The 13,579-nt window shown below is 39.6% G+C and overlaps 1 protein-coding gene across 1 annotated transcript in view; it reads left to right on the forward strand.

Annotated features, from left to right (window-relative positions):
• Window positions 1-13,579, forward strand: part of LOC136885455 (isocitrate dehydrogenase [NADP], mitochondrial) — a 153,597-nt gene that overhangs the window by 122,541 nt on the left and 17,477 nt on the right. Inside the window, exon 4 of the mRNA XM_067158016.2 lies at window positions 6,068-6,405. Within this exon, the coding sequence (XP_067014117.2) occupies window positions 6,068-6,405 (338 nt within the window). The remainder of the gene's footprint in view (window positions 1-6,067; window positions 6,406-13,579) is intronic.

The raw sequence follows: 13,579 nt of genomic DNA on the forward strand, positions 1-13,579 counted from the left end.
ACGGTGAGCAGATTTGGGATGATATGGCTGCTCACATGTAGTCATTGCTCAGCACTGAATTGACCTCTACATCCCAAGATGGCGGGTTCAAACCCAGCAGAGGAAGTCTGATTTTTAAAGGGCGGAAGAAAGTCCATTCGACACTCTGTCGTATGATGTCGGTATGTAAAAGATCCCTGGTGTCCCATGTAGTGTTTTCCTGACAGAATTGATTAAAAAACCTTAGCCATAGATGCATAAAAGATTCGGTTTACTCCATCTAGTAGGCCTGAAGTAAAGCTTGATAGCCGTAGTTGCTTAAGTACGGCCAGTATCCAGTATTCAGGAGATAGTGGGTTCGAACCCCACTGTCGGCAGCCCTGAAGATGTATTTCCGTGGTTTCCCATTTTCACGCCTGGCAAATGTTGCGGCTGTACCTTAAGGCCAAGCTGCTTCCTTCTCACTCCTAGCCCTTTCCTGTCCCATAGTCGCCATAAGACCTATCTGTGTCGGTGCGATGTAAAACAACTTAAAAAAGGTGGAACGAAATGTCAAAATTGACTAGCAGGCAGCCAGATGGCATAAAATTAAAATACTTGCATACGGTAGCTAAGGCCATATGATTATTATTAGTATTATTTTACATCGCTGTTCCGTACTTAGGAGATCGATTGAACCAGCTTAGCTGATGTGTTGGCCTTCTCCTCCTAAAATCTCTCCATCCTCTCACTGAGCTGCTTCCTTAGTTCTTCTGTACAGTATCATTATTGAATTGGTGAGTGATGTGGTACATTGTAGCCTGTTTATCCGCTCTTAAGATCTGAGTTAGCCGATAACAACCCCTGTCACCAACGCGTCGTATACCATGACAGTTGACCCTGGTGGGCTGGTGGTGGTGGTTTTGTCCAAATCTACGTACTGACAGTACACTATTGATATGGTGGCCCTTTGAAAGCCCAGTGACCTATATGTTTGGCGCAGACAATATGGATGCAACCTAATGCACTTAGGTCTCATATCTTACCCATCCTGTAGTCATTCGTTTCTCATACAGCTCGTACAAGGTCTGACGTCCTCACTCTTATGTACAGCGCCCACATATTACATTTGCTGAACCAAACGCAGCACCATTTCCCTACTACGGCAGCTATATGTAATTTAATTTGCTCACGACAGTGTGAGGTTTTGGAGATTGTTCTAATCCTTACATGCTTTCTTTCTATTTCTCTCGCCGAGCTGAGTGGCTCAGATAGTTGAGGCACTAGCCTTCTGACCTCTATGTCGCAGGTAGGATCCTTGCTCAGTTCGGTGGTATTTGAAGGTGCTCAAATACATCAGCCTTGTGTCTGTAGATTTACTGGCATGTAAAGGAACTCCTGTGGAACAAAATTCTGGCACCTCGGCAGCTCCGAAAACTGAAAAGGTAGTTAGTGGAACGTAAGCCAATAACATTATTATTATTATTATTATTATTATTATTATTATTATTATTATTATTATTATTATTCCTACATTGGCCTGTCATTGTGTTCATCCTATTATGTGTATTTTTCAATGTTCCTGTGTTTCTACTTTGCATTAGAAATGACACTCTGCAGCCATATGTGCACCTGAGGCATATCGGAGTGCGCAGTTCAGGTAGTAGCAACGTCTGGTCAGGGTCGATGCAGGCGGATAGTTTGAAAGATTTCAGAACACAATGATGAATTGACATATTAAAAATGCAGTGGTTCTGTAGTAACGTATCACACACAGAATGTTAATATATCAATAACAAAAGCAACATGTAAAGGAGTGAATTGCAAGCCTAATGATCGTTGTACACTGACCAGGTTCACGGCAGATGTTGGAAATGCTTACCATGAAATTCCAAGCATAGTTCACAATTGTAGGTTTGGAGTTTTCTGCCTAATCAATACTTGTATGGTGTTAATTATATGTATTTACGATTAAAAATACTTTGAATGCAGGATTAGTTTCGATCCTCTGTTGGGATCGTCTTCAGCTGCTAAATGTATCATGAACATAAATATATCTGCATAGCAGTACATTAAATTAAAAATATTACACTATTTAAGATATGTACAATTCTAAATTATGGTGATGATGACACATGTTAACATAATATGGGATATAAACAATCTCAGGTAAGTGATGACTCGCAAAGCACGTTCAACAGGGTTACAAGCAACCAGCTCGGGATATAAAGTATGTCCCATATTACATGATCACATGTCAACAACTTTGTTAAATTATACAAACTTATTTAAAGAAGGTTCTCTCCTAACTCATAAGAAAACAATGCATAAATAGACAGCAAGAACTTCCATACCAATGTGCTGTACATTGGTTTTTAAAGTGGAACAATTTCAGCCCTGTTCTATTGAAAGTGACAGCGGCACTGATTTGAATCCATCTTTTGTCACAGACTCGGTTCAAACATTTGACCAATTTGTGTATATCTGTCTGACAGTTTTCTCACCGAATGGTGACAAGTGCTATTGTGATTACATCAGCCTGCGAAGATTTACCGTTAAAAGTAATTGTGTGTGATATACGTTACATTTAGTGTTCTTATGTAAAACATAATACCAGTTGTTTTGTATCACGCACAGATTTGTCACAAGTCCGTCTCATATTTATGGAGCTTCGTTGTTGTAAATGAGGTTTGGATTGGTTGTATGGAATGCAGGTATGGACATATCTGAGAGAAAATATTGTATGTGCCCTGTTTTGGAGGGGAGTAGGTAATCATACAGGAACACTGGAAGAACAATTAGAACAGTTGCAGTTCGTGTGTGCGCAGTGTCAGACAAGGTCAAACCGCCAATATCGCGTTTCTCCGTAGTCTGAGAGAAGAATATGAGAACGTGTGTCACGCCTTTGTCTACAAGTTACAACGTGCACTTGAAGTCGATTGAGTGAATAAGTGAGTTAGTGTTAAAGTGGCAAGTGGCAGTGATGTTCGGAGGCAAAAATGTGTGAACAATCCAAACTCTTTCTGTCATATATGTGGCCAGTATACAGTTAATGGCCAGAAGCAAAATATTATGCCACTTATAAAAAGCCTGTACTTGGCATATTTTAACATGAAGAATTTTGCACCCCATATTGTGTGTAAAACGTGTGTAGAAAACGTGCAGCAATGGTACAATGGGTTGGTGCCATCAACGCCATTCGGAATCCCAGTGGCTTTAACCGGCTGGCAGCCGGGAATGAATTGGCTGGAAAATTTATAATATCCAATAACAGACCATTTATATTGATGTTATGGGTTTGCTCATTCGGGACGGGTATTTCAGATTCCTTGTGGGAATCAATATCTGTCATTCATCCCAATGGCTTGGCGAGAACAAAGAAATCATTTTGACAAATTTTATTTTTGTATATGTTAAGTGTCCGGGTTCAATATGTATGTTGTATGTTGGGTATTCAGCCCGAAGGCTGGTTTGATCCTCTGAAGCTCCACCAACAGCTGTCATAAATGGCCTAGGCATCACTGAAGGCGTACAAGGGAAATCAGGATCGAGGTAGTTTCCCCGTTGCTTTCCTCACTGAGCCAGAAGTTGCTATTACATATCAGTCTGCCAAGCCCACTGAAATGCATGCACGAACCGACCCTATGAGCGATATTTTCACACCATTCATAACAGGGACTGGCTGCATAAGCAATGGCATTACTAGCATCACTCATACCTCAGTCACTTTCACATTGTCAAAGCCAAGGATGAGACTGAGACAAGTCAATGAAAGTAACAAATTTGATATAGCCCATACCGGAAGATATAGTGCACTGTAAACACTACATCTCCCCAGCAAAGGCATCCGGGTTCAATACGAAAAACAAAAAGCACATTGTGTATCACTGCCTTCTATCTGCCATAAGCCCTGAACCACATGGACCCGATATTCCTGTCCAAAAACCACCAATACAGTTTCCAGGAAGTGTGTTTTCATTATCTTCAAATGCAGAGGATGGTGATGATACCTTTGTACCAGTTGTTGAGGATAAAACTCCACGTTTTTATAATCAGTGTGACTGAAATTATTCGGTGGATGACCTAGGCCTCACTAAAGAAAAGAGTGAACTTTTAGGATCAAGATTAAGAGAGAGAAATTTTTTACTTCTTGGGACAAATTCATATTGTTACAGAATTCAGGAGGAAGAATTCCGGCAGTTTTTTGTTCACGAAGACAAACTTGTGTTTTGCTGTAATATCTGGGGCTTGATTTGTAGTCTTGGAACTATTTACCAAGCAAAGGACTGGCATCTATTTATTGATACAAGTAAAAGAAGTCTCAAAGGTGTTCTTCTGCACAATGGAAATAAACTTGCTTCAGTGCCAGTTGCCCATTCAACATCTCTTTGTGAAAACTATCACAATTTATCTATGGTATTGCAGAAACTGAACTACAATGAACACAGATTGCTACTGTGCTGTGATTTAAAACTGTGCAATATCATATTAGAACAGCAAGGAGGATATAAGTTCCCCTGTTTACTGTGAGAGTGGGACTCTCGGGACAGGGATCATCGTAGGTTAGTGTCTGAGTGGCCCAAGAAGAAACAGTTCGTGTCTGGAGAAAAAAATCATTGTAAATCATCCATTATTTGATCCTCAAAGTGTGTTATTGCCCCCTTTACATATTAAATTGGGAATTTGAAGCAGTACATGAAGAGTACCAGAACGGACCATTTATATTGGTTTTATAAATTTACTCATTCAGGACAAATATTTCAGGTTCCCTATAGGAATCAACATCTATATCAGCTTATGAAGGATCCGATATTCAGTACGACGATGAACGAAACACAGCTTTAGGCAGGGGAATCATTCGAGGATGTTTATAGCAAATTTCTGGGTAATGTTAAAGATGTCAACTACCAACAGATTGTGGAAAGCATGCTGTACAACTTCCAGAAATTGGGTTGCTGCATGAGCTTAAAATTAAATTTCCTGCAAATTTAGGAGCATTCAGCGAGGAACAAGGTGATCGGTTCCATCAGGATCTAAAAAAAATGGAACGGAGGTATCAGGGGCGATGGGACGTCTCCATGATGTCTGATTACTGTTGGTGTCTAGTGTGAAATAACAATACTGAGGAACACAACACAGCGTTCATTCACATCAAAGTGCAGCAAACAAGTGTTCTTGTAGTGAGATTCATACATTCTAGCAATGAACACGTTGATCATGTCCCATTAAAGCTACATATATTCTCTGTTAGGGTGTTTTCTATCGAAATTACAACAATATGTCAAATTTGGATTTCAAATAGCAAAAAAGTTGTACGTGATAGGCAGAAACGGTTTACATATTTCAAAATCCGCACACCTAAATTAGGGTTAATCACCTCTTCAACCTTTTGCTGGTGAGAATTTTTTTTTTTCCAAGGCCGGTGTTATTAACATTTCGACACAGATCTGTGCAAGTGAAGTGTTATTCAACTATGCTCTGTGTAAACTGCTACAACTAGTATGTGGAGATGAGAAAGTAAATCTTGAACGTACTCAGATATGTGATGAGGATGTTAGCGTGTGTTACCACCATAATTTAGAACTCTACATATCTTGAATAGTGTAATACTTTTAATTCAATGTACTGCTATCTTGATATAGTTATGTTCATGATACATTTAGCAGCTGAAGATGATCCCAACAGAGGATCGAAACTAGTCCTGCGCTCATATTGTACTTATAAATGTAAGTACGTATATTTAATACTATAAAAGTATTGATTAGTTGGAGAACCCCAAAACTACAATTGTGAACTGTTGAACCTATCAATATGGAAATGAAATTAATAACATATGATTCCAAGCATAGGGCAATACATTTGTATTTATCAAAACAATTTCACCATTGTTTCGCTGCGCATGTCCCAAGGTGACTATGTGGTAGCCAGTGCCCCCACAAAATTATTCGTTCCCCCAATATATTATGGTTTTTCAATAATTTCTAATGTATACATCACTTGATTTGTCTCTTGTTTGTTCCTTTTATTACCTATGTCTCATTAGTAATGAGTTTGTGGGGCAGTTATTAGAATTTTTTGAATGTTATAAACAGGATGTAATGTTTTACAGAATTTAATTTGAAGAAAATGTGGCCAAGTCCAAATGGAACGATCCGTAACATCCTTGGGGGCACAGTGTTTCGTGAACCCATCGTTTGCAAGTCCATCCCGCGTATCGTTCCGGGCTGGAAGGAGTCCATCATCATCGGACGTCACGCTCACGGAGACCAGTACAAAGCTACGGACAAAGTCATATCGAAGCCAGGCAAAGTCGAGCTTGTATACACTCCTGCTGATGGTTCTGAGGCTCAGCGGTGGCAGGTCTTCAACTTCAAAGATCCTGGCGTGGTGATGGGCATGTATAACACAGATGAGTCCATACGTAGCTTTGCCCACTCCAGTTTCCAGGTTAGTTTCTTGACTTACAATCTTCGTAATTTTCTGTAGTTTGAAAATTACAATAATATTAGATCTGTTATTTATTTAGTGTACGTCTGTTAATGATGGGAGTACCAGGTTAATTCCTGGGAGCAAAGGGGGCCTGACATCAAGCTAACCACTCTGCCCCATCAACTCACAACATTATACATAGTGGATGATGATGATTTAGGGAGAGGGTGAAATCCAGTGGTGGCACATTGCCTACTCCTGTCAAACTACACCTAAGGGTGTCTGCTGAAACTAGAAAGTAAACAGGAGGGCATCGTTGTTATTCGCATTAAATAATAAGCAATATCCACATGATACTGTTCTGCTTGCAACAAGTGCTGAAGCTCTGCAGACATTACAAAACTGCGTGGTTGAAGACAGTGCTGCAGCAGGTCTATGTTTAAATGCGAAAAAGATCAAAGTAATGGTCATAAGCAAACATGTCATTCAACCTGTTAACTTGACAGTAGCTGGCACATCACTGGAGCAACTCCATTCCTGATCACAGCTGGAACATTGCTGTTGAAATGAGGTCCCAGATTGAACAGGGAAAGACTGCATTCAAGAATGAGCAATCTTCTCTGTAGCATGTATTTAAGATCAATCTGAGTTTCCGTTTACTTAGGTGTTAAATATTATTTATCTTACTTTATGGTGTCAAGACTTGGACCCTACCAGAGAACACCACCAAAAAACTTTGATCCTTTGAGATGTGGTGCTACTGATGCCTGCTCAGAATATCATGCGTTGACAGAATACATAACACTGAAGTCCTCCCAATGCCTAGTAGTAGTAGTAGTAGTAGTAGTAGTAGTAGTAGTAGTAGTAGTAGTAGTAGTAGTAGTAGGTTTTTTTATGGCAGGGGAAATCTTTTAAAGGCACCACTCTGTGTGGGAGTACTCAGCCCATTCTGGAACTGCTTGTCGGCATGACATCAGAATGAAGTGATGTATATTATTAAGTTCTTCCTTTCTCTTCTTTCTCCTTCATCCCCATAATGCTTGTCGCCATTGCCTTTACTGTGTTCCAGGCAAACAGGCTCTCTAACATAATTTGAACCAGATTCCCTGGCATGAGTCGTCGCAAAGTTGTTGGCAGGCTTTGCTTCGTTCTTCTTCCCATCGAACACAGTAGAAAAAAGTGTGTTCTACTGTATCCCTTTCAGAACAGTACCATCTCCCTGCGTCTTTCCCATCTTCATGGCTTATACGCCAAATCTTCGATGTCCTGTCAGGATCTGCGACAGATAGTTATCTACCTGCCGATGTCTACATTTAAGCCAGTCTCCTATGTCGGGTATTAGCTTTTTTGTCCATTGGCCAACATCGGTTGTGCCATCCCATCAGTCTTGCCAGTCTGGTAAGAGTTGGTTCCTCAAGGCTTTCTTTTCTTTAGCAGATATAGTCGCATCCCTTTCATGCCAAAATTTTCTCTCTACAACGAGGAGGTCAATGGGAATACTGGCAGCTACAACTTGTAAAGCTGCTGTTGAAACAGTTCAATATGCACAGGTAACTCTGAGCAGCATTTTCCTCTGTACTCTTTCCATAGCTCTTCGGTGAATCTTCCTCCTGAGTGCATTGTGCCAGATAGGTGCAGCATAAAGTAAAATGGAATATACTGCAGAGCACATAATCTGTCTCTTAACTGTTCTTGGTCCCCCGATGTTAGGCATAAGTCTGGCTAATGCCGATGCCTTCTTCATTGCCTTTTGGGTTACTGCCTTCACATGTGCACCAAATGTGCAATTCCTGTCAATAAGAACCCCAAGGTATCGTACAGACTTATAATCACTGTATCATTTAATAAGAAACGGACATTTTTCCAATTCCTGGACCTTTCAAAATTACAGCCTCAGTCTTATGTGGAGCCAATCTCAATATATTATTTACCATCCAAAGGTTAACTTTCTCAGTGATTCATTTACTCAGAAGGTCAGTTCTTCTACATTCTCTGCTATTACCACTAATGCAAGGTCATCTGCATAACCAACAAATGTTGTCCCTTTTGTCAGCTGCAGGCGTAAGACACCATCATATAGAATGTTCCACAAGGTGGGTCCTAGGACAGATCCTTGTGGAACGCCAGCAGTCATTTCAAGGTCTTCTAAATCATGAAGTCGTATTCTTCGTCCTTTGAAGTACTTAACGATTATTTGTTGTAGATACCGAGAAATGTTCATCCTACGAAGTTCTCTCAAAATAATGCTCCAAGAAGCAGTGTTAAAAACATTTTTGACAACTAGCGTTATCAAGGCAGCCCATTTCTCACTGCTTTCTGCCTGTATTTGAATCACCCTCTCAATAGCTTGGGTTGTGGTTCTACCCTTTCTAAATCCAAACTGGTTCGAAGAAAGTCCTCCCTGTTGTTCAAGTTCTTTCTCCAGTCTAGTTTTAATCAATCCTTCGTAAAGTTTGCTCAAGGTGTTTAATAAGCAAAGTGGCCTGTACGCTGTGGTGGTGGTGGTGGTGGTGGTGGTAGTAGTAGTAGTAGTAGTAGTAGTAGTAGTAGTAGTTTGGAACTGAATCCAGGATAGTACAGTTTTAAAATATGGCCACTGCAGCACTTTGATCATTGCTCAAAGCATCTGCACTCCATACATAGATCTGTAGGCTAGCCTCAAATGTCATTACGGAAGTATTCGCCCGTATTTACATTTCCTTGTGCGTATTAAAAATGTCTCTGACAAAATTAACGGTCACCCTGAGAGTGAAGTACGCGCTGTAATTAGTGTTCTAAATGCAAAATACGTCAAAGCTGTTGAAATTCATCGGCAGATTAGTGAAGTAGATGCAGAACATACTATGAGCAAAGGAATGGTAAGAAAATGGATTCGAGCCTTTAAAGAATGTCTTGGTAATGTCCACGACGAGAAGCGCACTGGGCGGCCGTCTGTCATTACTGAAGACTTGGTGCAAAGGTTCAAGAAAAGACGCTTTACAATTTCGTCATTAACACAATGCTGTCCGCTCATGTACCGATACGTGTTTCTGCAGCCGCTCACGTATGAATACGTGTTGGTGCAGCTCTGTCTTCTGATGCCATCTAACGGTTATTGGGGAACTACTTGCAGATTATCGTTGATCTACCTACACGGTAGAAAATCTACACTTCCTTTAATACTGTTTTTCCCCATTTTAGAGCGTCAATGTCGTGTATCCATCAGTGCTAGTAAACAAAAATGGCAGTGCCAGTAAACAGTGGATTGACTCCTGGTGATATTATACACTGATAATTTGTCAGATGTTCCCAGTGGTTGTGAGGAGAGTGAAGATGAATTGTCTAATGATAATTTTAGTGCTAGTGTCGTGCATTTATGTGGAAGTGATGCTGTGAATGACACGTTTATTGCACCATGGGAGCGGTCAGAACAACAACCTGTTGCTTCAGATAGCGAAGATAATCTGGATGTAAGTACTGTTGATAGTATTCTCCCTATTTCTGGCAGAGAGTGGACTGATCAGGATATTATACCAGTTTTGGAGCCTTTTTCGGGGACGCCTGGCGTTAAAATTTTGCCGAGCGAACCTGAAAATATAGGTTGTGTTGTCAAGTTGTTCATTGGTGATGATCCGTTGGAGTATATGGTAGAGGAATCAAACAGATATCATTATCAGAATGAATTGAAATATAAAATCTCACCAAAAACTTTAAGTGGACAGATATTACCGTGAATGAACTCCAAAAGTTCTTGACTGTTGCTTTTAATGGGACAAGTACGTAAAGACTCAATGATTACTGGACCACAGATCCTCTGACTGAGACATCAATCTTTTCTAAGACGATGAGTAGGAATAGATTTAGACAAATATGGCAAGCATGGCATTTTAGTAACAATGAAGAGCAACCAGAAAATTCCAGTAGATTATACAAAATCTAGTATGTTTTAAATTATTTGCTACAGAAATTTCAGACCATTTATAAGTCTAAACAGCAGCTTTTGGACATATAATCCAGAAAAACTGGTAAAATATGGCCTTATTTTCCGAATGTTGTGTGAATCAGTCAGTGGGTATATTTGCAACTTGGAAATATATTCCAGGCAAGGGGGAAAAATTAGAGGACACTATGTTGTCCGTGATGGGAACTAGTCTCAATTTGTGGCATCATGTGTAAATGGACAATTATTACAATAGTGTCCATATTGCTGAGGTGCTCCTAAAGCATGGTACTAGAGTATGTGGAACAATTAGGTTGAATAGGGGCCTTCCTCAGAGTCTAAAATCTGTAAAACTAAAAAAGGGAGAGACGAAATTTCAGAGAAAGCAGGATGTACTTGTTCAGGTATGGAAGGACAAGCGAGATGTGCGAATGATAACAACAGTACATTCATCAGCTATAGTGGAGACTGGTAAAGATGACAGATCTGGAAAACCAATTGCGAAGCTGGAATCTGTTGATTATAACCAATTCATGAAGGGAATAGATCATGCAGATCAGTATCGCTCTTACTGTCCAATGCTTAGGAAGACAGTGAAGTGGACAAAGAGATCCGTAATGTACCTTCTAAACTGTGCTTTATTTAATTCATTTAGAGCGTGTACAGTGGTAAATCCCCTAAACATGCCATACAAAGTGTACCTGCATGCTGTTGCTAAGGAATGGTTGAATGACAGAGCTACCCCACCCTGACACTCAGGAATGACCAACTGGACCTCCATCTAAAAGAATACTAAGGCAAGACCTTCCCCAGGCAGACTTTCAGGAGATATGAAGAAACATATCATAGACAGAATTATGAGTACAGGTGTGAAGAAAATTCCCCAGAGACCCTGCAGAGTTTGTGCTGCAAAGAAGCTGAGGAGCGAAACACGCTTCATCTGGAAGTTTTGTGAGGTGCCACTGCACAGAGGAGCATGTTTCGAGAGGTACCACACCTTGAAGAACTACTGAAAAGGTTAGTGGAAAAAGTTTCAGTGCATTCTCATTCCAGGTTTAGGAATTACAACAATTTAAATGATAACCCTGCAACAACTCCATGTCTCTGCTGAAACCTTCCGGCCACAGGGGCCAGTTACACATCAGATGGAGTGGACAGCAATGTGTTACGTTAGGAGTTGCCTGAAATTTCAAGGAGTGTTCTTTATGAAATTGTCAGGATGCTTAGATTATCGGAAGTTGTGCTCATGCTGGGTACTGAGGATGCTGATAGAGGTGCGGTTGAGCGGTACAGTAATGATAGTGACACTGCCGACGAAACGTATGGCTTATGTTTCGCTGGAATCAAAGCAGCAATCCGTGGAATGGAGATGATAAACATCCTCCAAGAAAGTGAAGTGCAAGCAAACAATTTCATCTTGCAAACTTATGTGCAGGATATGTTGCTTGTGGAGACCTCATTGATTTGGTTGGGTACAATTTGATCATTCTGCGTATAGTCCTGACCTAGCGCTTGGTGACTACCACTTGTTCATGCACTTGAAATGCATTTAGGAGGTCAGAGCAACGATGACGATGACGATGATGATGACGATGATGATGATGATGATGACCTAAAAATGACCGTGCCTCAGTGACTGGCACATCATGCAGCAGATTTCTATGAGAATGGAATTCAGAAGCTCGTTTCATGATAAGTGCCTTAACATGCTTGCAACTTATGTTGAGAAGTAGTTTAACCCTTAAATGCACAGAATTGCATATGTGCAAAGGAGAATTTACTTGCTTCTTATATCTGCTTTCCAAGTGTGCATTTTCTTCTATCTTGCAGATGAACTTGCTGGATTTCGCTAGTGTATTTAAAAAAAAGGACAATCCTTTATTTTATGTTTTTTTTTTTTTCCTAATCAGCTGGAGAGAAGTGTAAATTTTATGAACAGTTAAGGAATACAATATTGTTTACCTCTGAGAATTTGTGATAAAGGACATTCCTAAGAATGAAGTGTTGCAGTAGCTACAGTAATCGTACAGCTTTTTATACAACTGTATGTAAAACATTCAAAACTCTTAATGTTTTGACTGATCCAAGTAAATAAATAAAAATATTTATTTTGAGTTTATTATTATCAGAAAAATATTTAATGTATTACTTCTGGAATGAAAAAAAAAAATCGCATTTGAAAGAAATAATAAATTATACATTAAGGGTTAAGGTACAGGCTTGAATGTATTTCACAGACAAAGGGTTAGAAATCCAAATTCCGAAGGAATTTTAAAACCAACTTTAGCAATTGACATATAATGTATATGCAATGAAATTTGGCAGTTATTTTATTACAACTGAGCACTCAACATTACATACATACATACATACATACATACATACATACATACATACATACAGACATATAGTCTGAAAATTAAACAAACTGACCCTGTTTTAATTTGTTTAAATAATTGCCTGGATATGTGAAAATTGTTACATTCTTCACATGATACGTAATATTACCAAGAATATGTAAACATATGTAAAATGAAACAGGTACAACCATATCAGAGCCACATTTTGCCAACGTTTTTAATTTCCAGTTGAGTACATAAAGGAATGGAATATGTAATTACATAAGAATCTGGGCCATAGTGATGACCGATGCTTCTGAATTCAATTTTTGAGTGTCATTAACATTTTTTAAATTCTCTAAATTCTCCAAATCAATGCCATCTATGACTGTTAGCAGTGTTGTTTACATGAAGCCAGTCATTAGCATTGACTTTGGGATCATTGGTTAATTCAGTTAATTGAGACGTGTTTGATTTCACTGCCTCCAGCAACTGGCAACCTCAACTAATACACTGACTGGCCTTGTCTAGATTAGGGCTGCCTAGCTGAGGTGATAAAGAAGTACGTGGTTTATCCGGAAGGTCGTGGGTTCGGTTCCTCAATTTTAGTGGTGTGCCACTTGGAGGTTCCAGCAGTTGAGTTTCTTGTCAATGATGGAATTAAAATGCCCACTGTCAGATTTTTATTTGGGTTGATTTCATTTGGTGTAAATTGTCATAACTAGGGACCGGATTTCTTGAAAATGCATATTTTCTGGGTTTATCGGATTTATTGCATATTCTAAACATAACAGCATATTTCAGCATATATATTTGAAATTGGTTTCACTTGAGTTTTGGACATCCCTTGTAAGCAACTTTCTGAGTAACAGGTAACGAGGTACCAATAATTTAGGCAAGCACGATGCCTGGCTGTTTCATGAAAGGGATGGGG

This window comes from Anabrus simplex, chromosome 14 (genome assembly GCF_040414725.1).
Source record: "Anabrus simplex isolate iqAnaSimp1 chromosome 14, ASM4041472v1, whole genome shotgun sequence".
Lineage (NCBI taxonomy): Eukaryota > Metazoa > Arthropoda > Insecta > Orthoptera > Tettigoniidae > Anabrus > Anabrus simplex.